The sequence below is a fragment of the Cyanistes caeruleus genome, chromosome 21 (genome assembly GCF_971803275.1).
Source record: "Cyanistes caeruleus chromosome 21, bCyaCae1.hap1.1, whole genome shotgun sequence".
NCBI classification, from domain to species: domain Eukaryota; kingdom Metazoa; phylum Chordata; class Aves; order Passeriformes; family Paridae; genus Cyanistes; species Cyanistes caeruleus.
Window position 1 is genome coordinate 4,621,303 of NC_141721.1, and position 26,277 is coordinate 4,647,579.

A 26,277-nucleotide genomic window follows, 5' to 3' on the forward strand; every position below is an offset into this window, starting at 1 on the left:
CATGAGCAGTTGCACTAATTGATTGTTTTAGTCACAATGTGTAATTTGTGTTAATTTATTTCTGCTTTCTGCTGTGCCAATAATCTTCCTGTGATAAACACAGCTCTGCCTGCTTGAACATAGCTCTGGGTAAATCAGGTCTGCGTTCTTCAGCTCAGGCATGAAATGGCTTTTGCTGTTTGATCCTCTTCATTTGGCTCTGGAGTTTTGCTGGCAAGGAATTTCAAGGATATTACTTTGAAAAGAAGAAGATGAGGAAATTTATTTAATAAAAGTAAAATAATGTGCTTTGTGAGGAGGAGTGGTGGAGCTGGAGGATTGGGATGTGTCTTGCTGCAAAGGAGAAGAAAGAGTTGTTTGAGAAGGTTCTGATCTCAGAAGTGGCATGTGAGAGAAACTTGGTTAAAACATGAATTTATCACAGTCTGTCCTTGTAAGTAGGGCTGGGGGAGGAGGAGGAGGGAGGTTTTTACAAGGAGGATCCTCAGAGAAGTTGTTGGAGAACTCTGGAAACTGAGGCACCAACCCTTGCTTGGCCACGGAGCAAAGCAAAGACCCCTGAAAGCACCAGCTCTGTGCCTCCATCAGGCACCAAAGCAGGGAATTTCCCAGCTCTGGAGGAAAAATCTATCCAAAATCCAGCTGAATTGGCCAGATTTTTATAGAGTAAAGATATTATTTCATATTCTTTCCCCAGCTCTGCATGGCAGTGCTGCCTTTAGCTCCCCTTTTACACAAGTGAGTTTTATCTCTCATTGATTCCTTAAATCCCCTGCTTTCCATGTAAAGGATTTGAGTGCTCATCTCTGTCATTATTTTCTGTTTTTTGTGACAGTGGTAGATGGCAGCAGTTACAAACACCTCATCTTTCTGCCAGTAAAGTGCTCTGAGTTCAGAGCAAAATCCAGGCACACTCTCCATAGCCTCATGTTGGAAACACCAAATAGATTTGAGTCATTAACATGGGGAAAAAAAAAAAAAAGGTGTGTTTCCTGCTTCCCATCACCAGTGGAAACTTATTTTGGCTCTCCAAAAGCAAAGCAAACTAATAATGAATAAATAAATAGTAGGATTTCCTGGAGCTTTCTGTTAAGAATTGCTAAGATCTCACAAATGCTGTATTGAAAATTTACAAGCTTCTGAAGCAGAAAGTGATGATTAAAATAGACATTTTAGCTGGATCATCCAGCAGCCAGTGGCAGAGGCCATTTGAAATGAAATTATATCTCTGAGGTATCTCCAGACACACAGAAATTGTCAGTTGTAAACATGGAGTGATGTGTGTTCTCTTAAAAGCTGTGAGGTTTCCTTTCTAAAAAACCCCCATGGGAAAACCTTCAAGAATCAGTTTAAATATGCTTTAAACCCTCCAGAATCCATTTAAATACACTTTAAAGATGGCCTATAAATAGTAATAAATAAGATTTGGTTTTTTTCAAATTGTAGTTCCCTGCTGGAACTTTGTATTTGCAATGAGCTAAAAGGATAAACAAGTTGCTGCCATTTGATGGGATTGTAACTCCTTAGGTATGAAAATTGTTCTTGTGGTTGTGTGTTCATAGCAGAAGTTTTTGATCTCTGGTGAGTTGTTTAACATTTCTGCATAGCTTTAACAAAGCAGCAGTTAATTAATGTTTGTAAAATAATGATCTAAGGGTCTCTGCTTGCCACCTTGGGCTAGAGGTGCCAACAGCAGTGTGGCTGAACACAGGACAGCCCCCAAATCATTAAAATACCCAAATGATGGCCCTTCAGCCACACTGCAAACCCAGCCAGGATTATTCCTGGCAGTGACATTTCATCCCTAAGATATCAGGAATGTGTTTGCATCACTGCAGGCATTGAGGGGATCCTCAAACCACCCAGTAATGTGGATTTTCTTACACTGTGCTTTTACCAGGGCAGAAAAGCTGCAGCTGCTGAACCACAGGCCTGTGACTGCAGTGGAAATCCAGCTGGTGAGTAACAATGCCTGGGCCTGTTCAAAGCTTAACTGGAAGCAGCTTTAACCTTGGAGATCAATTGAATAATTGCTTTCTCATGGGCCAGTGATTGAATGTATCCCTTTATGCACACTTTACATCTACGGGTTCAGATCCACTCAGCTTCCTGTCAGAGCCCTCACAGATAGATTCTCCACCTCTGTTTGTTTCAGTGGCACACATTTAAAATGCCCAATGCAATCATTAAAGGTGATTTATGAAAGTATTGCAAAAAAGAATCTTTTTGCTGTGCAGCTCTGTGATGGAATACTTTATTTTTTGACATCTTCCCTGGTTGTTTTAATGGCAGGGTTACTCTAAAATCAAAAATTCTAAAAAGAAATGAGCAGTAATGCAGGATGAAAAATGGGTATAAACTTTCTGATGGAAAGCAGCCATTGTCAGTCTAAGAATAATTCAGCTGTAAAGAGGGATTGTCACTAATTAGAAATAGATGCTTCTGTTCTCTCAAGCATCTCCTCAGGAGTACAAACCCCTGTGGTAATAAAGAGATTGTTATAGTCAGGATATGATTTCAATGAAGATCTCTTGCATTAAGAACATCTGTTTGCAATCTTCCCCTGGAATCAAGCTGAGGAGGAACAGGATCGTATTTTGCTGCAAGAAAAGGGAAGGATTAAAGAGGGACCAGTAGGACTATTTTTCTTCTGTCACCAAGAGCAGAGATTAGGATGCTGAAGGCATCTCAGAAGAATGATTCCAGCTGAGGAATTAATGCTGTGTTCTGTGGCTGAGGAGATCAGTGTCCATCAGCAGCCCAAGCAGGAGCTTTGAGGCTTTAAGTTAGTCAGAAACCATGATTTGGAGCCTGTCTCACACCTTTGTTAGCTTCATGTGCTTAGACAGATTTATTTTATTACCATCTGCAGGCTTTTCTTCCCTTCTTTAAATGCTCTTTTGGGGCTCTCAAGTGACTGCATAGCTTTGTCTCTTCCCTTCTGTCCTACCTGCTTCATTGTTATCCTACCTACCCATAAATATTGAAAACAGTTCATTGTGTTTGAAGAAAATAAGAATTTGGGGCTTTTGTTAGAAGTCAGCTTTTTGTAGAGTGCCATATTTTAGATATTCCAAGTTTTGTAATGTCAAATAAAACTCATTGACACTCAGAGAACACAGACACAAGATTTGACTTCAGTGTCAGTTCATTACTGATCCAAACCCTTCTCAAATGATCTAAAGCAACTTGTGAAAAGTTGAATATGAAAATTTAATTAAATTTTAATTTTAATTTTAAATTAAAACTTAATTTAATTTTTTAATACAAAAAATTAACATTTGTGGCTTAGCCTGAATTTGTATCTTCGTGGAAGTATTTGGGATGCAGTTACTCCAGTTCCTTTGTGATTCCCCTGTAATTCCCAGGGCACATTTCCCCAAAATCAGGATTGCAGTGGTGTGAGTGTCCTGGATTGTTAACCCTGGGTCAGGTAATCCCTCCCCAGAGCTGCAGCACGTTTGGAAGTGCTTCTGTCAAAGCCTTTGGAGCTCAGGGGCTGCTGGGGAGCTTCAGGGTGGTGTTACTGAAATCCAGAGCTGGGAGAAGCAAGGAGATGATTTTGCTGTTCAATTGCTGGCTTGGATCCTATTTTGGATGAGAACAGAGGTTGCAGCAGTCACTGAACACACAAAATCTGCCTTTTCTGGGTGTAAAATAACACAGAGGTCACCCATACACAGGTTCCCTGCAGGAAAGTCCTTTCCCTGCAGTGATGGATGAGACACAACCTGCTGAGAAGAGAATTTTGGCTCTAAAATGGCCTTGATTCTCTCCTCCCTGAATCAGAAGGAAATGCTGGGGAGAACTTCAGAGCAGTTCCTGGAATGGGGGCACATCAATCTTATTTTTCAGAAAGCTTTTAACAAAGTGCCAGCCAAGTCCAAGCTGGCTCTCACTTGCTCAGTTTCGATGTCTCTAACTTTTACTCAGTGCAGTCTGACCACAGAATGGAGTCTGATTTACCTGGCAGGCTCATGGGAGAGGATATTTATAATTATAATTATAGTTACTGCTGCTTTTTGCCTTTCCAACTTTTTAGTTTTTTACTCTCCCTCTACAAATTTCCTTATTTTTAGCTGTATGCAAACAATAAATCCATTTTTGATAAAACTCTTTTGGAGCTGAAAAGCAAATTTCTGTTGTGATATTTTGATCTTTTGTAAACCTTAATGCATAAATTTCTGCCATTGTCCATCTTTGCCTCTTCCAGCCTCTGTGCCAGGATTTCTTTTCCAGCAACAGTAGCAACAAAAGCAGCGTGAAATTCAAATTCTTACCCCAGAGGGTAAAGCACTGTACACATTGCAACTATCCTGACCTCCTGTTTTAATCTTTAACATATGTTGGGCCTGGCTTAGTGATTCCCAAAAGGAAGAAATAAAGTCAGGGATGTTCAAGCTCACCATGAGAGTGGTTCAGCTTTACTTAATGCTGAAGGTGAAGCATCATCTTCTTGAGGAACAAACCGCTCCATGTTTTTCTCTCTGAGTGGAAAAGCAAATTTTAATTTTGTGCTTTTTAAAAATGTATTTCTACCTTGGAGAATTTCATACTAATGTGCATTACCAGGCTGGCACATTGTCTTTTATACTGGAAAATAATAATGAAAAAGTATTTTGGAGAATGAAAGATCTTAAAAGAGTTTCAACATTTTGTTTTCTCACCAATGTATTTTGCTTTGCCCTTGGTTAATTATCTTTGAGAGACATTAATTCAATCATTCAGTCTTTTACTTTATTTCTTTTCTTTTCATGTGCTTTTTTCCTATTAATGTGGTGGTGCTGAGCAATTTCTAATCATTGCTCAAAGGAGGAAATAACAGTGATTTTCTCATCAAACATCTCCCTCCTCCACTGGAGTTAAATTATGTGCTTAATTGCTTTGGAAATGATCAGAGCCCTTATTTCCTTTATTACTGTACTTTACTGATTATTTTAAAGTCTGATTCTTAGCTTATTATTCCTATAAACAATAGCTTTTAACCCATAGGTTGTCCTGTGATGCTGAGAGAATTTCTCAGTTCTTTCAGGACTTCTTGGGGTTCTTCAGTGTGGTTTTATTTATTCTTCATTCTTGATTTATTGTTATGTCTCAGGAGACTAATCCAAATAAACCTTAGCATTGAAAGCAGCACAGGGAGGAGGATGAAGTCTCGTAAATTCTGCTTTTATTTGGGTAAGCACAAAAGATAGGTATGGTTTGTATTAAGGATGATTGTCCTTGTTTCACCGAGTAAAAAAGGGAATTTAGACAGTCCTGAGTGATTTTGTGCTTCCATTTGTCCATGGCACTATGAACATTGATTTGCACCTTAATTTATGAATAAACACTTTAATCCCTAGGATTATCTTCATGGGCTGGCTGTGAATTTCTGAGAATTAAATTTGAGCTGCAGGGGGAACGTGCTGCTTTTGGTTTGAGCTGGGAGAATTTTATGCCAATTAATTTATAAAGTTTTCCTGATTCCCTCTTTGATTAGATGTAGAGCATTTTAGAAACTAAACAGGAGCATTGCTGACTTGATGAATACATTGCAGAGGAAACTAAGTAACAAACTGCTCTAACTTGTGTAAAATAGAAATTATTAGTGAAGCCTGAGCTGAGTGAATTATCACATTTCACAGGTAACACATGCTGGGTGTGTTTATGAATGACATTGATGTGCTGCAGCAATTTTTCCTAAACCCCTGGAGTTATTTTGGGGCAGCACAGTCTTGAATGCTGAAAAGCAGCAGTGAGAATTATTTATGACATCAGGGGGCTATTTATGCATAAATTGTATTTCTGTCACACTGCCCACTTCTGCTCCTCACCCAAATCTCCAAATATTGAGGGCCAGCTGCACTTTGGTCAGAAATACCCCAAACTTTTCACATGGCATCATCTGAGAGGGGAAACTGTTCCCATTTGGGCTGGGTTGCACTGCCAACATCAACATCTGAGCTCATCTCCTCCCTTCAAACATTTGCATTTTTGTTTTCCTTACTATAAACTTTGCATTCCTGGCTGCTTAAGGGCTCAGTCTGGCTCTTGAGCAGCTTCAGCCAGTGCAGGGCTTTTTGCTGGAGATTTTCTCCAAGATGGGTAAAATTGCTGCTGGAGAAGGAGGTACCTGAATCCAGTTAGGGGTTTTTTGCCTCTTAGGCTGCTTCTTGCACCTCATTTTTCTTCTCAGCACCAGATTTCGTAGTGCTCTCAGCATCAAAGGTATTTTGTCTTGCAGCTGTAAATCAGAAGGCTGTGAGAACATCTGCTGAATGTAGAATGAGCCTCTGAGTGACCTCCTGTTCCCCCTGAGATCTGTTTTCTTTTGGGACACTTTCATTTGCCTCTTTATCTGCGTGCTGTCTGTGCTTTATTTTTGAATTTTTCCTTTTTGCTTGTTGCTTTGCTGCTTCCTCACTGCTTATGTTTTCATAAATCAGGCTCAGGCTGTTTTTTCTCTTCCTGAAAGAGTGAAAAAAATTGATTTTTACAGTTTGTGCTTTTGATCATTTGAAATCTCAAATAATATCACAACAAAATAAGGCTGAAGCATCAGCTTCACTAAGAAGCTGTCTGTCCATCCTGCTAAATGTTGATTTGTGTCTGTTGGTGAATCCTGGGAGCTGCTGGAAAGGCACCAAGAGGTGAATTTGCTGCAGCAGTTGAAGGAATTCCCACTTCCCTCTGGATCTGTCTGCAGAAGGGAATTTGGGAGCTCAGTGCAGGGTCTGGCATCTCTAAAAATGCTTTTCACAACATTTTAATGAGATACCAGAGCATCTGAAGCACCAGAGATGATTTTCTTTCATCAGCTTCGTGCTCAGCTGGGATTTCTGGGGCTGCTGTGCCTGTCCCTGCAGTTTGTCAGCCTCGTGCTGTGCCAGTAAAAATGACATCAGTGGGATTGTTCATACTGGGAGTTGGGGCATTACTCATTTGAAGTCACTGGGGAGCAGGGAAAAAAAACAGGGATTAGAATTCACATGTTCTGCCTTAAAATCAGGAGTTGGTTAGAGCTGGTGCTGATCAGAAATCACTGGTTTTCATTTGAGTTCTGATTTCATCAGAGCAAGCACCAAAAGGAGAAAGTGGAGGGGAAAAATGGGAGAGGAGATACAGATATAGATAAAATTAAAATGGGAAGAGGTTTGGGCTTTATGTCATGCAATAAATCAAATCTAAACAAGGCAAATTTTTCTGAGGAATAGTAACGAATCTGGGAGACATTGGTTCAGTCATCCTACCTGGAGTGATCCAGGTGTCCAAAGCACCTGGGCTGGTTCTTTGTACAGCTCCTGCTCCTACAGCACCTACCCCATTTGAAAATTCAGTGTAACAGAAGTGAATAACCCCATAATCCAGGCTGAAAGCCAGGCTGATAATCCTCTGTTAAATTTAATAGCAAAGGTCATCTGGAGAGGAGTGATTTGTCAGCAGCATTGGCACCAAGGAGTGGGTGGAGCAGGTTTGATCATGGAATCACCATCCCAGAATAGTTTGGGCTGGGAGAGACCTGAAAGAACATTTAGTTCCAGGGACATCTTCCACACTTGGTGGTGTGGTGCTGATGCTCCAAGGTGTGCTGAGATGGTTCCCTGTGGGAATTGCCTGGTAGGAATTGGCTGCCAGGGGTTCTCCCAGCCAGGGGAGGAGGATTTTGAGTGTGTTTGAGCACTGGCTGTGCAGTGGAGCAGCTGCTGGGAAGCAGAGCCAGGGCTGCTGTTCAAGGCAGCGTCCTACAGTAGTTGTTGAGCTAACAGTGCATGGGAAGTCACTCCACAGGGATTTTCATCCTTTGATGGGGATAGTCCCCAGAAAGTCGTTTACAAATGGAAATTCACTGTCTGCCTTTTGCGGAGGAGTGGATTCTCTGTGTGTGTGCAGATCTGTGGATGATCCTGATGAAAGATGATCAGATTGTGCAAAGAGGGCTCCAAGGACTCTGAAGAACAAAAATGAATTGAACATCCCACTCTGCTTTTCAGAAGAGCTGGCAATTTACAGCCAGAGCTGATTAAACCTGCATTGGCTGGGAACCATCATTAATATAAATCACTCCTCTTCAAAGGCCATTTTCAAGGACTTGGTGTAAAAAAAAAGAAAACTCAAACCCCACAATCCTAATTGGTTTCATTTGTGTTTGAAGGGTTCTTCTGACTTGCTTTTCCAGTCCTCTGACAAGCTTTTTTTCCTTTTAACAGCTGTCTATAAATTCGGGCAGTTGTTTTACTGGTAGCAATGATATAAAAGCTGCCGCAGCTCCACAGTGGGAGTAGGTCCCTAATTAATCTCATGGAATCATGGAGTTGATTCATGGCAGTATTTTTGATGTTGCTCAGAGCTTTTAAATGTCTTTATATACTGAAATCTCCCAATCCAAACAAATGCCAGTGGAGTACAGCTGCAGTAGGATGAGGTAGTTTCTTTTATGAAGGTGCTGGATGAGATGCCAAGATCCAGGGAATCCCTCTCAGGATATCCCATGAAAACACAGAAACTTGTGAAAAAGGTCAGGAAGGTGGGGCTGTATTTGAGCTAAAGGAAAAGCTTGTCACAGGACACGGAGAGAGGCTTTAGGATAAACCAGGCTGTTCCCAGGGTGGCGTTTTCCTTGCTGTAAGGAGAGCAGGATCTCATTACACAGTGCCAATTGTCGTGGTGAACAATGGACTTCTTTCTTTTTTGTCAAAATATTCCAAGAGTTCTGCTTTGTAAAATGCTTTTGTGATGAGCTCAGGCTGTGTCTTGACAAAGTCTTCCCCGCTGAGCTGAGTCCTCTCTGAGGGAGGAAGTGTGGATTTAATGATGCCAGTGGGGTTTTTTTTTTGACCTGCAGATGGTGGAAGAAAGCGAGGAGAGGCTGACAGAGGAGCAGATCGAGTCCCTCCTCCAGACAGTCACCAACATCCTGCCAGGAGATCCAGAGGAGCAGCAGAGAGACTCAGCAATGGCAACAGAAGACAAAGGTGACCAGGCATAGGAGGCAGCTCTTGCAGAAGAGAGCCAGCTGCTGTTAGTCTGGGGTTGATACCAGCTCAATCCTGTATTGGACATAACTGTAAAATATATTCAATTTTTTATTATTTGGACATGATGAGGGAACCAATTGTTCACAAGCAAGCAGGGAAAAGGACACTATTGTTTGGGTGTTTTGTCATAAACGGGGGTGGCAGTGCCAGAGTTTGCAGTGGAGCAGCCTGAGGAGTGCTGGGGCTCAGCATCTGTGGGGATTTTTCCATTCCCCACAGAATCAACACAGCAGTGCTGCAATGAGAATTCCTTTCAGAAGCTTTGGAGTTGCCCAAGTGGCTTCCAGAGCAGTGCAAAGGCAATTTTGGGACTGTTTGCAGAGCAGGACACAGGCAGGGATGTACAGGAACTCCTTGGGGTCTGGCCATGCACTCCCAAATCTTGGCATCATGGAATTGAGTGGATCTGTGGGAGAGCAACTCAAGGATGCCTGATAGTCCCTTCTAAATAAAAGAGATCCAGATTCAGCAAATTGCACTGAAACCAGGCAGCTGGGGGGGTTGAAGCTGTGAAATCAAAGCTGTGAGTGCCCAAACAGCAGAATATTGAGGTGTCTCTTTGCCCTCTGAACATTTATTGCAATGTTTACTCACAGATGGGGCACTCCTGTGATGGAGGAATAAATGAGGCAACACTGAGCTCTTGATCTGGTTTGGAAAAATGAGAGTCAGGCCTGGATGGAGCAGAATTTCCTGAGCTTTTTTGTCTGATGAAGGATTTCAGGATCAAGTATTTAATGCTGAAAGCCTTTGTGATTATAATAAATCATTTGTGTGTGAATATCCACACAAAGTCAGCCACTGGTTTAAATTGTGGCTGCAGACCATTCTTTTATAATTATTATGATGTACTGGAAATAGAAATAAAATTTTAAGTACATCCTGGGTGTTTTGTGACTTACAGATGAAATCAAATCACAATATCTGACTCTTTTTTTCCCCCCCTTCAGCTCTGTCACGGGTTGATTTTGTGTTTTTATGCAGAGAATTTATGCTTTAAGAGCTTCAGTTGTGCAGTGTATGAAAGGGACTGATAAATTCTAGTGTCTGGGGGATTTGTCATATTCGTTTCCATGGTATTTAAGCTTCTTTGATGCTTGGAGAGGAAAGAAAATTATTGGGAAGATGTATTTGTCACCTCTTAAAGATAATTTATCATACATTAAATGCCTTCCAAGTCTGGAGACTAAAGGTACATTTAGGCTGGGTTTGTTTAGTGTTGGATGGGGAAAGCCCTTGATGGGTTTGTGATACATCAATGTATATTTTTCCCTCCAAAGAGGAAAGAAAATGAGAGATAAGTGGATCACAGCAGGGAAAGACACACAATTAATTTTAAAATTAATATTTTTATTCACATCAGCCACTGATGTTGCTTGACAGGCTGCAGCCTTGGGCTGCAAGTGTTTACATTCTGATCTGCTCTTTCCTAAAACGAAGTTATTGAGATTTTGTTCTGAACATATCAAAAGCAGCTGGAAGCAGACTGTAAATATCTTCAGCCAACAACTCAACAGATCCCTGCAGTTGGATGTTCCATCTTGGGAATTGATTTGTGGCTGGGATGGATTTTTGCCAGCAGCTGTGTTGTGGGGTACTGTACAGGATGCAGGAACTCCTTCACTTGCTGTTGGAGTGAACCTTTCTGTCAGTATCAGTTCCAGATGTTAACAGCTGTCAGCCCTCTGCAAATGCATGGATGGTAAAAAACAATTCCCCTAAAAATCCACTGCTGAGAAACATTTGAAAGGATCTGGGCTTGTGGCATGTGCACAGCATCAAGAAATGAGTTTCAAACCTGCTTCCTGTAAATTCAGGTGAGGATTTCCTCTGAGGACAGGTTTGAGTTGTGATATTTGATCTTTTCTGTGTCAGAACCCCCAGATGAGAAATGGTTTATGGAGAGCAGATATCATTTTGCTGATGTGACATCATTTCCCAGTGTCCTGATTATCACACAGAAGGTCTGCCAGTTTCCCACATCTCTATGTATTCCCTTAATTATTCCCTTAATTAACCATTCCCTACCACAGGAGATGGACCCTCCTCATTCTTGGAACCAAGTGGCTCTAGGGGTGCAAGAAAGGTAAATGTGTGTTCTGAGAAAAAACTGAGCACTCAGCTCTTCCTGAATATTTTAGTAGTGGATATTACTTTTAATTTTCTCACTTCTTATCTCTCCCTCACGTTTTTTCTCTGTTGTGTGTGTTTGGCTCTGCTCAGGGCTGCTCTTGTGCTGAGAAAGGGGGATGAGCTGCCAGAATTCCTGGTCTGATACTTCAAAACACCTGGGCATTCTCTTCCCATAAATTCTGATTTCTTGAGGATTCTTTGGCAGTCCCTGCTGGAGAAGTTTTATTAGAAAAGCTTTGTTTTGCTGGAGGAGAAGGAGCTGCTGCTCCTACCTGGCTGTGCTCTGATGCTGGGCAAGGGAAATGGAGCTGCTGGAACCAGATGTGCACAGGGAATTTTGAGGAAGATCCAGGAAATCCCTCCTGCTGAGCTGAGCAGCTTGGGTGGAGCTCAGGGCTGTGTGTGAGGCTGTGCCCACCACTGAGTGCAGAATGGGACAAGCAGGGAGCAAAATTCATTTGGTTTGTGTTTGTGTGGGTGTTCATTAACTGAAGGCGAGCAGCCTGAGGCAGGAAAAGCAAAGCCACAGAATTTCGAGCTTTGGGGGTTTTTTTGGATGCAGATTGACTTCAAACAGCACTGAAATGGCTCACACCTGATTAATTCATACTTTGCTCTCCACCCCACTGGAAAATTGTTGTTTTTCTCCATTGATGATTAGAGGGGGAGGATTTGGTTGACCCTGCTGGAGCTGGGGGTTGGGCTCTGTGATCTCCAGAGCTCCCATCTTTTCTGTCAGTGCTTTCCCTTTCTCCAGCCATGGATTCAGTGTTTCCATCTCATTCAGGCTGCTCTCAAGGGCTGGGATGCAGAAATCTGGGATTTGCTCCCTGTCCCCCTTCCCATCCCTGCCTGGCCCCTTGGCAGGTGGGAGCCTGACTCTGGCATGGTGCAAATCCTTCATTTCTGGGATGTGGACAAAGGGAAGGGGAGAGGCTGCCAGGGCTCACAGCAGGGTTTGGTGCTGTTCCTGTGGGTTCAGCACTTCCTTGGGGCTGGAATTGGGATTTGTGAGCAGCTGAGACTGTTCCAGAAGAGGCTGCTCTCGTGTGAGGGATGAGTCCCAGGAAGCTGCTGGGATAAGGTGGAGTTTCAGGGTGATCTTAACCAGTTTTCTCTTGAATTTTCCTTAATTTGGGCAAAATTATTCCATAGTGCCTCTCCACTACCTTAAATTTGGCCCAGCCCAGAACCATTCCCTCCTGCACTCTGGTTCTGCTGAGCCCCTCCAGCTCAATCCATCCCAGCCCAAACTGGGATTATTCTGGATCCCGCTTTTGAAACACACACACACACATAGAGACATTTTTCTGTGTTGCATTTTCTCTGGTGAAACTTTTTATTGCCTCTGCCTGTCCTGGGGTGGCAGCTGTGCCAGGGCAATGTGCAAACAGCACGTTCTGCAGCCCAGAAACTGCCTGGCTTCCTTGGCACCACATTCACTTCCCTGTGCTCCACAGGCTTCGGAAGCAGCGGCTCAGCTGGGAGTTAAACTTGTGAAACGCTTTGGGTTTTGGCAGAGAGGAGACAGGAAAAGCTTTGTGCACCTCAGCCTGGCCAATATCAGACTTTTCCTATTTTTTTTTTTTTATTGCTACCCATAACCAGAGTGGAATTTAACCCCTGGGAATGTGCTGGAGGCTTTAAACATGGACTAGAGTGATTTTTTACCAGGTCTGAAAGCATCTCCCAAGATTTTGCTGCCTGTGAAGGAGGGAGAGGAACCTGAGGGCTTTTATTGGTACCTGTGGGTCAAGTGTCTGCTCTTGTACAGGGCTGAGAGTGTTCCAAAAATTGCTGGTTTTTAAATTAATTTGATGTTTTCCATTTTCTGAGTGCCCCAGACCAGGACAGGAATGAGCAACACACGCTGAGCTCCAAAATGCCATGGGTGGACAAAAGGCAGGTGGGGTTTGGAGAAATGTGCAAAACAGGCACCTTGGATGTTCTGCAAGCATCATCCCAGTCCCCATCTGGATGCACTGGTCCCTTATCCTGTGGGGAAACTGGGACAGGACTCACCTTCCTGGGGTTTGGCTGAGCCCAGGCAGCTCTGGAGCCCTTCCAGCCTCACCAGCTGCAGTGTTAAATCTCAATCCCCTGTATCATCTGCTGCTTTTTTAATACTCTTCAAATTCATCTGCATTTTCCCTCTTGTGTGGTTCCTGGATTTCCTGACACAAAAGCCCTGGCTCAGGGATGCAGCAGCCGTGATGGGGGGAGGGAAAAGGAAGGGCTGGAAACACCCACACAAAACCTGATGGGATCCAGCTCTTCCTCCCTGCAGGTTTTCTCCCTCATCACCCAGAAACCCCCCCAAAAGCTGCTGCTTCCCCCTGCCCACGCTGGATGAGCAGGCTGGGAGATGGAAATGGGCTAATCCAGGCCAATTTAAACATTATCCCTTTTCCTCTTCATCATCCTGCCTCCAGGCACGGGCTCAGCAGGAAGTTGCCTCTTTCCCACCCCCATGGGCTGCTCCACGTGGGACAGGACCCCCTGTCCTGTGTCACCAGCTCAGGTGAGACTCAGCAGCTGAAGCCAAAGGAAAAGCAGCTCAAACCACTGGAAATGGCCCTAAATCCTCCTGCTGCTCCCCAAAGCTGCTGGAGGGTCTCCATGGGTAACCCTGTGCTGCTGGAGTTGTCACCCTTGGAACCCAGCAGGTTTAGTGGCATGGGATGGGATGTGCAGGTTTTCACCCCAAACCCGTGACTGACTCTCCAAAAGCTGCTTCTTCCTCTTTGGGTTTTGAGTTTTTCCCAGCCTTTTCCCCCTGCTTTTCCACTGCTTTGGAGCTGAAATCTTCCCTTCAGCACCAGCTGAGCTGGTTGGAGCAGGCCAGGAGCCGAGACTCCAATGAAAACCACAATATTTTGGGAGCAGTGGTGAGGCAGGGAGAGTCGGAGGGAGCCTTTGGATTGAGCATTTTCTGCTGGGGCCTCAGCAGAGCCCAGGAGTTAATCACTCAAATATGCTTATGTGTAACTAATCTCTGCAGGACAATGAGCTGAGGAATTGTTGAATGCAACTGAAATGGGGCAGAGTGGTTGCTATAAAAAGGATGTCCCGAGCCAATGGGAGCCAGCAGGCTCCTATAAAAGCGGGTGGAGAAGGAAAAGCAGCTGGTGGGAAGAGATCCCCAAAAATCCCAAAGCGTGTCCTGAGCTGCCTCTGCTTGGGCAGAGATCCTCCTGAGCTGCTGGGAATCAGGCTGAGCCCTTCTCCCAGCACCTCTGGGGTCAGCGGATGCCGCGGGAAGGGCAGGATCTGCCTGGAATCACCTGGTGGAGCCTAAAAAGATGAAATCCAGCAGTGCTGTGAGTTTGACTTGGATTTTGGGGGGCACTGGGATGCTCTTCCAGGAGCTGGGTGGGATCCATGGGAGTGGAAGCCTGGGTGAGGCTGAATTTTGGGAGCTGTGAGGGTGTCAAGCAGAGTTATCCCATGGGATATCCATGGAGCAAGGGCTGCTGCCGGGGCCTTGCAGCAGGAATTGGGAGATGGGGAAAGGGATGGGAGTGGATTTTAGTGGATTTAGGGATTAGCTCAGCTGGGCTGACCCCAATGACCATCTCAGGGCCTGTCCTGCACACTCATCCCTTGGCTCCCAGCCTTCCCACCAGCCGCTTTTGGCTTTATCCCTGATGTTGTTTGGAGCCTCACGGGTTCCTTGCTCCGGGTGCAGTTGGTGACCTCAGCACTGGCCACGGCTGGCAGGAGAAAATTCCTCCTGGAGCTTTCTGCCAGCCTTCAAATCCCCCAAAGAGGTGTTAAGTGTAGCTGTTTCCAGCTCCAGGGCACAGATATTTATTCCTGTGGTGATGCCACTGCCAATCCTTCAAAAGGCTGGAAATCCCAACATGTCCAGGCATCACGTTCCTCCTGCTGCTCTTTTTTTCTCCAGGCTTTTAGTTTAATAATATTTTATCTGTCTCTTTTTGTGACTTTTCTGCCTTTTGTCCCATTTGAAGCCACAAAGAGATAATTTACACCAACTTCCCCCATGAAATCAGCCTTCAGCCCCTTGTCTCTCCTTGCAAATCATCAAATGGGTGTGAGGAGTTTTGGATGGGATCATCCCTGCCCCAGCCAGCTGCTCTCCCATCCAGAAAACGAAGAGCACAGCCTGTTTCCTGTTAAATCTTGCTGCTTGCATTGGTTTACATTGTTTGTCTGATGTTTTACAGCTTCCAAGCTGATGTTGCATTAAAGCTGGCTGGAGCTGAGGCAAGAAATCAGATGCAGGCACTGGCAGGGTTCCCCAAATGCATTCATGAGGGTTGATCCCACGGTCACATTTTCTCAATCCCTGCAGGAATTGTGTCCTGGCCAAGGCTCCAAAAGGTGCTTTTGGGACAATTTGGGAGTTTTAATTGCAGGGCAGGTGGTGGAGGGGTGGTGCCTGCTCCTCCTCCAGCCAGGTTTGGTGGCTCTGGGGTGGCTCCTGAGTTTCTCTTGACCCCTGAGCTTTGTTTTCAGTTTCTCTTCCTTGCTGTTCTGTTGAGGAGGGGAGTGAGGGAGGCTGGGTGGGCACCAACCATAGGCTTGGGCAGAATTTTTTATTATCTTTATATAAATAAAAATATATTTTTATATTTATATATTTATATTTTATTTATTTATGTGTGTGTTTATAGACTAGGATATAGAATCACAGAATAGCTGGAGTTTAAAGGAGTCCCTAGGGATCATCGAGTCGAATTCCCTGCTCTTCACTCCTACCTAAAGTTAACCATGTGAGTAGGAGAATCCAGATGCCCCTTGAACTCTGATCAGCTCCCTTCCCTTCCCTGGGGAACCTTTTCCAGAGCATTTTATGTGGATATTATGCATATAAAAAGGTGTTTTAAGTAGAGCAGGATGGGTCTCTCATACCCTTGCACAGGACAGGGCTGATGTGAGGTGGCAGATCCAGATCCCCTGTGGTTTGGTGCTGTTGTCCTTGCTGGATGCATCCCCAAAAAAACCTCAAAACACTAAATCCAGCTGCTTTCCATCCATCCCAGGTTAGCCAGAGGCTGCCTGAAGGGCGAGGCAACGATTTCTGCCTAAAGAAGCCAAAGGTTTTTGGAATCCAAAGCTCTAATCTGAGGGCAGAAGCTTCTTGCTGGCTACAGGAGTGCAGAAAGTTTTTTCTGTGGCTTTAGGAGCACCAGCAGGTGCTGCCTGGGGAGTTCTGCCCTTTGTGGGCCAATTCTGGCAGGGAAAGTCTGGTTTTCATAGGAAAACAAGAAATAGAATATTCCTGTAAGGACTGAATGCAAGAGAATGGGCAGAATTTAATAATAGGGGATACACCAAGCAAATCCAACAGGATCCCATGGGAATGGGTCTGAGGTTGTTAACTATAAATGTGTTTGTTTGAGGATATTTGGGAATGATGGAGAAAGTTTTAAAACCAGGATGGGCTGAGCAATTCCTGATTTTGCCATTTCTGTGTCTTTTCTCTCCTCTGGAAAATTCCTGTATTGATGGCTGCTCTCTTTTTTGATTTAAAAGAGTTATTTCAGGTGGGTAAATTCATTATTTGCCTTTGCTGGGGGAATTTGAGGGTTCTTGAGGGAAAAAAATGGAATTTCTTTCTTTGCATAAAGGGGCAGAGCTTCAACAGATTATTATTTCAATGCATTTCATCCTTCTCTGTGCTGCTTTTTTTTAATTTGACATCTGTTTTTTAGTTGAGGGGGATGTTTTCCAGTGGTTGGGGATGGGGAGGAAGGACGTCTAGATTTGTATTTTGTCTTCAATGAATTTATATGAATTATTTAGGAATTTTTTTTTTTTTGAGAGTGAAGATTTCATATTGGGATTCTCCCCTTGGATCTCCCCATTCCCAGACTGAGGTGCTTCCTGAATTTTCAGTGAGGGCAAACACAGCAGCACCTCAGGAGAAGCATTAAATACTGGGGTCACATTCCAAAAGGCCACTGGAAAAATAAATGAGCAGTGGAATCTGAACAAGAAGAGAGAGCTCTGGAAAAGGCAGAATTCTCCAGATTCCCCCAGATTTTGGCCCAGGGGCTTCACCCCTTTCACTCAAGACCTGAAGATGCCAACTTGGGAATTAGAAAAATGAGTCCAAATCAAGGGTTTTTAAGCAATATCCTGGGCTGAGCTGTTCACCCACTGCAAACAGGGAAAATCGTGCCAGGATGGGGTTTTGGATCCACCAAATGGCCCCAAAGGCAATGGGATTTTATTTGTTGTTTTTTTAGGGAATCACATCACTCTCCTTATTTGCTCCCAAACTCCCAACTCAGTGGCTGAACTGAGACTTTGTGACAAGTCCATGGCAGTCCCTGTGGAGGGAGAATTCAGGTTTAATTCAGTTCCTTGTAGATGGCAAATCAAGCTCAGGCCTGCAGAGGCAGAGAATGGTGCAAATACATCTGGAACCAGGAGCCACGCTGGGGATGGGATTGAAATTCTGCCTTGTCTCATCTTTAACTGGGAATTTTAACTCCCCTCCTAAGAACCTCACAGAACAGGGCTGCACCATCCCATCATTAATGATCTTCCTTCAGAGTTTTGATCCTGTGTCTTTGGCAGCGAGGTTTTTAATTTTATTATTTAGATGCTGGGGTTTGTGAGCTGCTGTCATTTCCTTGTGCCATTTTCCAGCACGGACGAGATCATTCCTGGATGACCTCTTTATTAATGAGCTGATGGATATTTATCTCATTAGGAGGCCAGTGTGCTAAAGCTTTACAAACTCAGGCCTTAATCTTGCCAACCACCGGGAATTTTCAGCCATTTAAACCTCACAGGATAAGAAATAAGAAATCCCTCTCCTCTTAATAAGGGTCAACTGAGAGCATCACACATCACCCAAAGCCTTCAGTGGTGACTTTATAAACACTCCAGCTTAGGCAGTCTCTGTGATACTGATTTGGGGTTTTTTTAGGGTTTTTTTTTCAGGAAAACCTAAAGAAGGGGAAGGAATTAGGCAATGGGTTATTCTGGGATGTCCCCGTGCTGGAGATGATCTCTCCTCCCGCACGTCCTCGTGCCACATCAGCAGCTGTCTGCGAGCCAAGGACATGGGGAGATGCCTATGGCTGGAAAAACAGCTCCTTCTGTATTTATTGGACTTTCTACCAGCTGGAAAATCCCAAAGATCTGCACCTCCCAGGGCTCCTGCAGCTGGGGAAAATAATCTTCCCGTGAAATAAATCCGTGTGATGCCTGAAATGCCTGGCCCGTGATGAGGGCAGCATGAGATGTTCCTACCCCCATAATTATTTCTCCAGACACGTGGCAAGGTCAGTTCATGGCTGTCCCGTCTAGAAACCAGCAGGGATCAGGCAGAGGTGGGGAATATGGAGCTGTTTGTCAGAAAATGCTGCTTTTTAGGGTTGGAGCAAAAATCACCTTGATCCTCTCTGAGCTACAAGCGGGTGAAGGTCAGGTTGTAAAAATAAAGTCCTTATTCTCCTGACTCGGATAGCCTGGAATGGTGCTTGCAGCAGGAAAATCCTGCTTGGGGATGGAGCAGGAGCCAGGGATCCCTGCCAGGGAATCCAGGGAAAAGCTGGAGTTTGAGATGCTGTCAGGTTTGCACGAGGGTGATGCTGTGCCTGCAGTTTTGGAGGATCCCTGTGCTGGCAGCTGAGGGATTTTGGTGGCAATCACTGGGAATGGCATTTCTGCTCCCACAGGGATTCCCATGGTTTGGTTTGGGTGGCTTTGGACCAAGGGCAAGACTCTGCACGGGCAGACTCTGCACGAGCACTGCCATCGCTACACGAGAGCCAGAAAAATCTCAGTAGCAGGGAAAGGCAATAAAAATGAGTGTTCCTCTGGGAACAGCTGAGCCAGACACGAACATCCTTCCAAGTTAACCAGTGTCCTGGCTGGGTGTATGGCTGACAGGTTTGCTCTGCTCCTAAAATCATCTGTGTGAGGCTCAAGGCAGGATCTGTGTGCAGGAACATCTGACTCTCCTGGGATGCAGCAAAATGTCATCAGCTTCTTGTCTTGTGGGGCCTGTTTTCCCTAAACTCAAAGGCTTGTGGACACAGTCCTTGAATTTTCTCCTCCTCTCAGGGAATTTTAAGTCTTCCCTGAATGTCCAGGTTGGGTTTTTTTGGCTCAGCCTGCCCTTGCAGACTGTGCTGGGGTCCATCTGTGGTGCTGGGTGCCAGCTGCCCCCATCCTGCAGCCAGGAGTGGCTTATTCCCATTCCCTATCCTGCCTCAGGGCTCTGGGACCACCCTCAGCCCAGGGGCATCTCAGAGCTGGAATGTGGAGAAAGATCCTGCCCTGGGATCCGAGAGGGGGGGTTTGAGGGCTGTGCTGATGGAGTAATTGGCATTTTCCTCTGGCAGGAAGGTACCAATCCCATCATTTTTCCCATGGGTTTGTTCCCATCCATAAATGCCCAGATAACAGCACATCCCTGCACATCCTTGACTCAGCACACCCCTGACACAGAGCCAAGGAATCCCTTAGGGCTGCAGGCAGAGGGAAGGATGCCCAGCACAGGGCACTCAGAGCTTGGGATTTTGGGATTTTACCCAAAAGCCAAATGAATTTCCACAGGACAAGCTGAAATCCAGCCTTGCTGCTTTGTGTGTGCTTTATCATATCTTCCAAATCCCTCCCTTCAATTCCTTCTGTGAAGGCTCCAAAATTCTACAAGGAGGTAACAGATTTTTTTTCCCCTGCCTTTTCAAACTCCCTTTAGTGACTTCAGATATGAAAACCACAAGCACTGAACTTCCTCCAGCTCCTTCTCCATGAAGGAGAGATCAGAGATCCTCCTCATGTGAGACAGAAAATAGGATTGTGCCATTGCTGCTGAGGTATTTGAGGAAAAATAATCGTATTTAACAGTTCTGGCAAGAACAAGCCAGCAAGCAGGGGCTGCTGGAATGAGCTGGACAGAGCCAGGGGGAAATTCTTTGCATTCTTGAGATTGGGAGGTGGAATTAAGGTAAAATGCACCTGGATTAGGGCCAGGCTATCTGGAGTAGAAAGCTTTTAAATATCACACTGGATTTGAATACAGGATTACTTTTGAGTAGAGCTGATGGCAGGAAAAGCTTTGGATTGGGAGTCCAGGGGAGGGGAAAAAAGCCTCATTTTGGCCTGTGAATGTGCCAGACTCCAGCTGCAGAGGTCAGGGCAGCAGTGCTGGGGCCTTTGCTGGCTCAGCAGCTCGGGTGATGTGGCAGCAGAGATGCTGCTCCCCAGGAGGGCCCTGGGGTGGTGCCAAGCAGCAAAAACTGTCCCTGCTGCAGGGGCTGGGACAGTCTGAGCTGCCCGAGGCTGTGCAGGGTGTGCCTGGTTCCTGCACTGCCCTGCACCAGGCAGTGATGTCCAGCTGGGCTCTGCCATGTGGGGAAAAGTCTGGTTGATGCTGTGGCTCACATCTGGAAATGAGATGGAGAAAAAAGCATCATTTAAGCTCCTAAATAGCACCAGAACTGAGGGATGCTCCTTCTTCCTCTGCCCTCCAGCAATCCCAGACACATCTGGAATTGAGAGCATGGGAACAACTGTAAACCATGACATTGATGAGGGAAAATGGGGAAAAACAGCCATCAGCACACACTTCTGCTCCTTCCAGAGCCCAGCAAACCCCAGAGTGTGACCCTGCAGGACCATCCTGCTCCTCCTGGGCTCATCCTTCATCCCTGCAGAGCCCCAGCCAGGGGAATCATTCCCAGCTTCCCAAAACACAGCAGGCAGGGGCTGATGTGAATGTCCCGATTCCTTCTGCCCTCCTCGGGGTGTTTATCTGCACCAGCCATCACTTGGTGCAGTATTTCTGCAGCATTTGCTGGGTTATTTGATCTGTAACTGCTGGCTGAGCATTGATTAAAGCAGAACCCAGCGTGGGGCACCCTCTGCATCCCAGATTTCCATCTGCTCCATCCGGCAGCGCTCTTTTCCCCCTTTTCCCTCCGAGAACAGCGTTTCCCCCACCCCGGAGGCACCGTTCGATTGGAAGGCTTTAAAAGGGCCAATCTGTGTGAGTCACAGTGAAAGCCATAAAAGAAAAACCAATAAAGCCATCTGAAAAGTGCTGTTTAATGGATCGAGGCAAACTTACTGGAAACAGGAGACGGATTGTTTCATCTTGAAATCGTTGCTCCAAATCCGTCTGCGTTTGGGAGCAAAGGACATTTATTCTTCATCAATAGCTGTCAGGGAAAAAGGATTTGAAAGGGATTTTGCCACCTTTGAAAGGAGTTGTGGGTTTCTCTGGGCTTCCAGCAGCTCTGTGAGCACATTTAAAAGCCTTTCAAGTGCTGGGTACTCTGGAAATTGAGTCCTTCCAGGGCACAGCTTTTCAGAGAATGAAAATAATTGTCCCTGTCATGGACACAGGTAGCTGTTTGCATGGCAAATATTGATTTTCTTAGCAAACAAAACGCACCTGAGCTGAGCCACATTCAGCTCTGGAGAGAAAAGCTTCTCCACTCACACTGTGGCTTTTCCAATATTGAATTTTGGGATGTTGAATCCCTTTGGCTGATTTCCGTGCCCTCCCCACTTGGCAGGCAACACGAATCTGGGGAATGTCCTGCGGGATTGTTCCCTTTGCTATGACCCTGCAGCAGCACTGACATCTCTGCAGGGTGTTTGTCTGCATCTGGGCTTGTTTGTGAAGAAGAAATGTGTTTTCACTTGGATTTAGCTTTTGCATATCACTGTGTTAACCTTAGCAAGTCCAACTCAACGCGTTTTCCTGCTCTTGAGGAACTAAACCCGGCTTTCCACACGGAGCACTGGGATGAAGGGGTCAGGATGGCCTCAGGCCACGCTTTTTAAGAGGTGAGTTAATCTAGAGATGTGAATTTCCTTACAAAGCTGCACCTCCATGGGCAGAGAGTCACCCTCGCTCCTTTCCTGGCTGCTTCACCCAGCTGTGGGTCAGAGAGTTGGGATTTGTGCCAGCAGCTGGTGCAGGCTCCAGCTCGTGCTCCAGCCCGACGCTGTTCCAGATGTTTTCCCAGTTGCACACGTGGTGGGCACATGGCTGGCGCTTCCCGTCTGCTGCAGAGCAGGTGTGTGACCGCAGGGGACACCTGAATCCCGAGCCGGGCTGTCAGCACCGCGCGCCTCTCAAAGCCTTCGGAGTTTCCCTCAATTTGCAGGACAGCTGGAGCGCTGCACTTCAGCCGCTCGCCCGCTTCAGCTGGGCTGTGTGTTTTGGGTGGTTTCACCTCCGAAAGCCAAGCCGGGAGGCAGAATTCGGGCAGAGTTTTGTCTGTAAAATATTCAAGAGTAATTTTTGGTTAACGAAGGGGCCGTGCGAGCTGTGCCGGGCTCCTGGCCGCCCACAGCTGCCTGCCACATCTGGCCAGACGCTGGCGCACCTGGGGTCCCCGCTCCAGACGCGCGCGCGGCGCCGCCGCCCAGATGTGCGCGCGCGCGCCCCGCCCGCGGCCAGCTGTGCGCGCCAGATGTGCGGGGAGGGGCGGGGACACGCTCTTTATCACGCCCCCTTCTGCTGTCAATCATCGGGTGTGACCCAATGATGGCCCGCGACACATCGAGGCCCGCGACCAATCAGGGCGTGGTTGTGATTTCCATGGCAGCCGCAGCCGCGCGGCTGAGGCGAGGCGGCAGCGGGGCCGCTCCCGGTGCCTCTCCCGTTCCTCGTCTCTCTCCCGGTGCCGCTCCCGCTCCTCGTCCCGCTCCCTGCCCACTGCGATGGTGCCCGAGCGGAGCCGCGGTGGCGGAGGGGCGGCCGTGCCGCTGCTGCGCGGCTCCAGCCCGGCGCGGGGGCGGCGGCAGCAGCAGCAGCAGCGCAGGTGAGGGGCCGCGCCCGCCGCGCACCTGAGGCGGGCCCGGGGCGGGCCCTGCCGCTCCCCGCTCCCGCCGTGCCCCGCCCGGGCCCTGCCGTGCTCAGGGTGGGGGGCCCGCGGCCTGAGGCGGCGGCAGGAGCGGCTCGGTCCCCGCCGTGCCGGCCCCGCAGCCCGCGGGGGAGCCGGGCCGAGCCGGGCCGGGCGGTCCCGGAGCGCAGCCGGGGATGAGCGGAGGGGCGGGCGCGCTGCTCCCCGCGGCCGAGCCCAGCTGGGTCATTCCCAAAGTTTCCCTGCGGGCGGGGGAGGTCGCGGCAGGGGCTCCCGGCGCCCCGGGTGCCTTTGTTCGGTGTCAGGGAGGGCCGGGAGTGCCCGCGGTGGGGCAGGGGGGCACCGGGGATGGTGCTGGAGCGCTGGGTTTGTACCTGCGAACAGGTATGGAATGGCTCGGCTGGGAAGCGAGCCTAACAATCATCTCCTTTCCCTTGTCCAGGTTGTTCCGAGCCCCAGCAATTTTATAGCTTTACGGTTTTATAGTTTCACAATTTTATAGTTTTATAGCGGGAGATCGAAACTGTCGCTTAGCTGAAAGTGGGTTTGCTGCCGCCGTTGTCATTTGCGTTTTTTTATTGTGAATGTGCCGTGCAAATTTTTGTGGATCTGGATGTTTTTGCTGTTATTAAGGAGTTTTATTCTCAGCAGTACCTCAGGGTATAACGGAGTGCTGAAATCCCTCTGAGGAGCACGCAGAGAAGTGCACAGAACAGGAGCTCATCTGCTCTCAGTGTGATTTTTCCCCTTTTTCCCTTTTTTTATTCTTCTCTGCATAACTTTAGAGAGCTCTGTGTGTCTTCAGTAAAATTTCTTTTGTTGAATTGTTCTCCAGCAGGAGCTGTAGAACTTAACAAATACTGTTTGTTCTTGCATAACCAGGACTGTGTTGGTAACTATTTTTTGACCATTCTCTATGCAAATCATGATAATTTGCTGTATATATTATTGATGTAAGTAGACCAGAATGGATGAAGATATTTCCTTCCATTTGAAGCAGAACTTCTTAATTATGTTGTTTTTAAAGGCATTTTAGCGGCCTTAAATGTTGAAAAACCCAAAAGTGTTGAATTTTGAGTGCTTGGGTAACAAGATGGAAATGCATAAGTATGAGCATTTTTTATTTATTTTTTTTACTCTTTATAATGTGTTTGTAATAGAAATCTTGAACTGGTTGCATAGCTGTGTGTTGTATTCCCTGATATGGAAACTTCAGATTCAGCAGTCTGTGCCAATGAAGGTTATTTTGGTGTTTCAAATTTTTTAGGGCTTTAGATTTAAAAAAAAAAAAAACAGCCAAAAAATGTAGGTTTAAGGAATGCAGATGTGTAACCAACATTTCTGTAGCTCTTGCAGTGTGAGGTGTAGGGGAGAGTTGTCCTCACATCTGTGTTCCCTGGTATTAATCTTGTCCAACTTTGTTCTGTCATTCTAGGAGTTGGCTGTCTTTCATTCCAGATGTTTTCATGCCAGGAGATTTACTCCTTATTTATTTATGGACTCCTTGTTTCTTTGTGGAGGTGAATAAAAATTACTCCTTCTATTTTATCATCCTTTTCTTTTTTACTCTAGGATTAATAGGAGGAGAAATGTGGGGCAAACAGCTGCAGGGTTTGAAGGCCATGAAGGCTTAAATAGCTAAAGATGGACTTAAACTCAAGACTTATTGATTTTTATTTTTAGCTTTGAATTTTTTGCTTGGGATTTGCTTCCTTGTGCAGATTCTGGTCTGTGAAAATTGTGGTAACACAGATCCAATTTTGGGGGAATCCTTAAGGTGATGCAGAGGGATAAAAATGCTTCCTGAATACTCAAATCCTGGTGGGAACAGTCTGCTAAATGAGGCTGTGATGGTTTGGGTGGCTCTGGCAGTGGTGGTGTGTGGATATTTCAGTGCTGTTCCCTGGTGTTGTGCTCTGCCATTATCACATGCAATCATCTGTGGTGAACACACACAAACAACCACAGTCAAACAGCTGCTTGAAGGAAAACTTTTATGGGATTCCTTCCTTAAACTTTCATTTAGGGATGCTGAAAGAGCTGAGGATAGAAGTTCCTCGAAGAAATAGCTCTTCAGTTTCTAAATATGTACTCTTTTGGGGGTGATTCTTGGGAATTCCCACTATCTCCTGCCTTTCCAGTATTTATTTTAAGAGAGAAAAAGTGAAAGGTGCAAGAAGAGGCAGGGAAGAAATAAAATTGATAGTTACTTTTTAAAATCTTAACAGCATTTTCATTTCTTCTTCTCAAGAGAGTGAAAATGGATAACAGCACTTTGGAATATTTTTCCATTCAATTTAACCACTGTAAAATCAATTTCCTTTATAGTTTTGGGTATAGTAGTCAGGCTGTGCATCAGAATCTCCTGTTTCTGCAGGGTGTGTTTTGTAGTCTGCTCCATGAAGCCTTGGGAAGGGAGGGGGTGGTGTTGTCATAGCCCCAGAGAATCAGGGATTGAGTGGATCTCCTGAAGAGGAAAAGGAATCATAGGAACCTGGTAGGAAGACATGAGGGGAAAGACAGCTTTCCAATGCTATGAACTCTTCCTCTGCTTCTCTCTTGCTCCTACTTTTTGGCACAAAAAGCTCCTTTTTAAGTTCTCCAGAAGAGTTGAGCTCAAATTCTGGCCTTTTACATTTTCTCAGAGCTTTAGATTTAAACCAACCCATCAGAAAAGCCTAAATTCAAGGGAATGCAAATGTGTGAAAACATTTTTGTAGTTCCTGCAGTGGGAACTATAAGGAGAAGTTGTTCACTGCACTTGGAACAAAACAAATCCCATAAAATCTAAGCTGTGCTCTTCCTGGAAGGAGCTCTGATGGTCAGAATCTGAGCCAGGAGTTCAGGCCATGGAAGCAGAGGACAAGTTAATGACTGAAAAATGCTTCATATATATTTGGGGTTGTGTTTTATTTTGGGATGGATGATGCCACTGTCACTGCCCTCTGAATTTAGCCCTGGAAAAGCTCTGGTTGAACAGGAGAAAGGAAGTGCTCCCTTTCCAGAGTGAAAGGCTGAGCTCTGGAGCTCCAGAGGATTCCCTTTTACTGCCTGGGAATGGAGCACCTTTTATTCCTCTGGCAGGGAATGTTTGAAACACCAACAACCCCTAAACTGTTTTAACATGAAATACAGAGGGATGACTTGCCTCTTGACTAAGCTAAAAATTTTCAACATTTTTTGGATGAACTTGAGGGAAAAGGTCTTGACCCGCTGCGTGGAAGGGGAGGGCAGGAGAATGAAATGTGTGCAGGAGAAGGAAACAAAGCAGTGCAGTCAGTTCTGCTGTGCTAACATCATCTGGGGCTGACTCATAG

General features: G+C 45.9%; 1 protein-coding gene and 1 long non-coding RNA gene across 4 annotated transcripts in view; one reads left to right on the forward strand and one right to left on the reverse strand.

The window, feature by feature from the left end:
* CRCP (CGRP receptor component) overlaps positions 1 to 26,277 on the forward strand; it is a 41,806-nt gene that overhangs the window by 12,581 nt on the left and 2,948 nt on the right. The window contains exons 5-7 of one of the 3 annotated variants that reach the window (XM_023939196.2): positions 1,901 to 1,958; positions 8,825 to 8,954; positions 9,614 to 9,897. In XM_023939196.2, coding sequence (XP_023794964.2) covers positions 1,901 to 1,958; positions 8,825 to 8,954; positions 9,614 to 9,630 — 205 coding nt within the window. In that variant the 3' untranslated portion in view covers positions 9,631 to 9,897. Of the gene's footprint in view, positions 1 to 1,900; positions 1,959 to 8,824; positions 9,078 to 9,613; positions 9,898 to 26,277 lie in introns of those variants that run through there. The other 2 variants (XM_086859637.1, XM_086859638.1) reach the window with 2 other exon arrangements.
* LOC111937731 (uncharacterized) lies at positions 16,885 to 22,847 on the reverse strand. Its single transcript, XR_015278538.1, has 4 exons — positions 22,481 to 22,847; positions 21,968 to 22,371; positions 21,211 to 21,301; positions 16,885 to 20,527 (listed from the first exon to the last, which is right to left on the reverse strand). It is a non-coding gene; the product is annotated as an uncharacterized LOC111937731 (long non-coding RNA).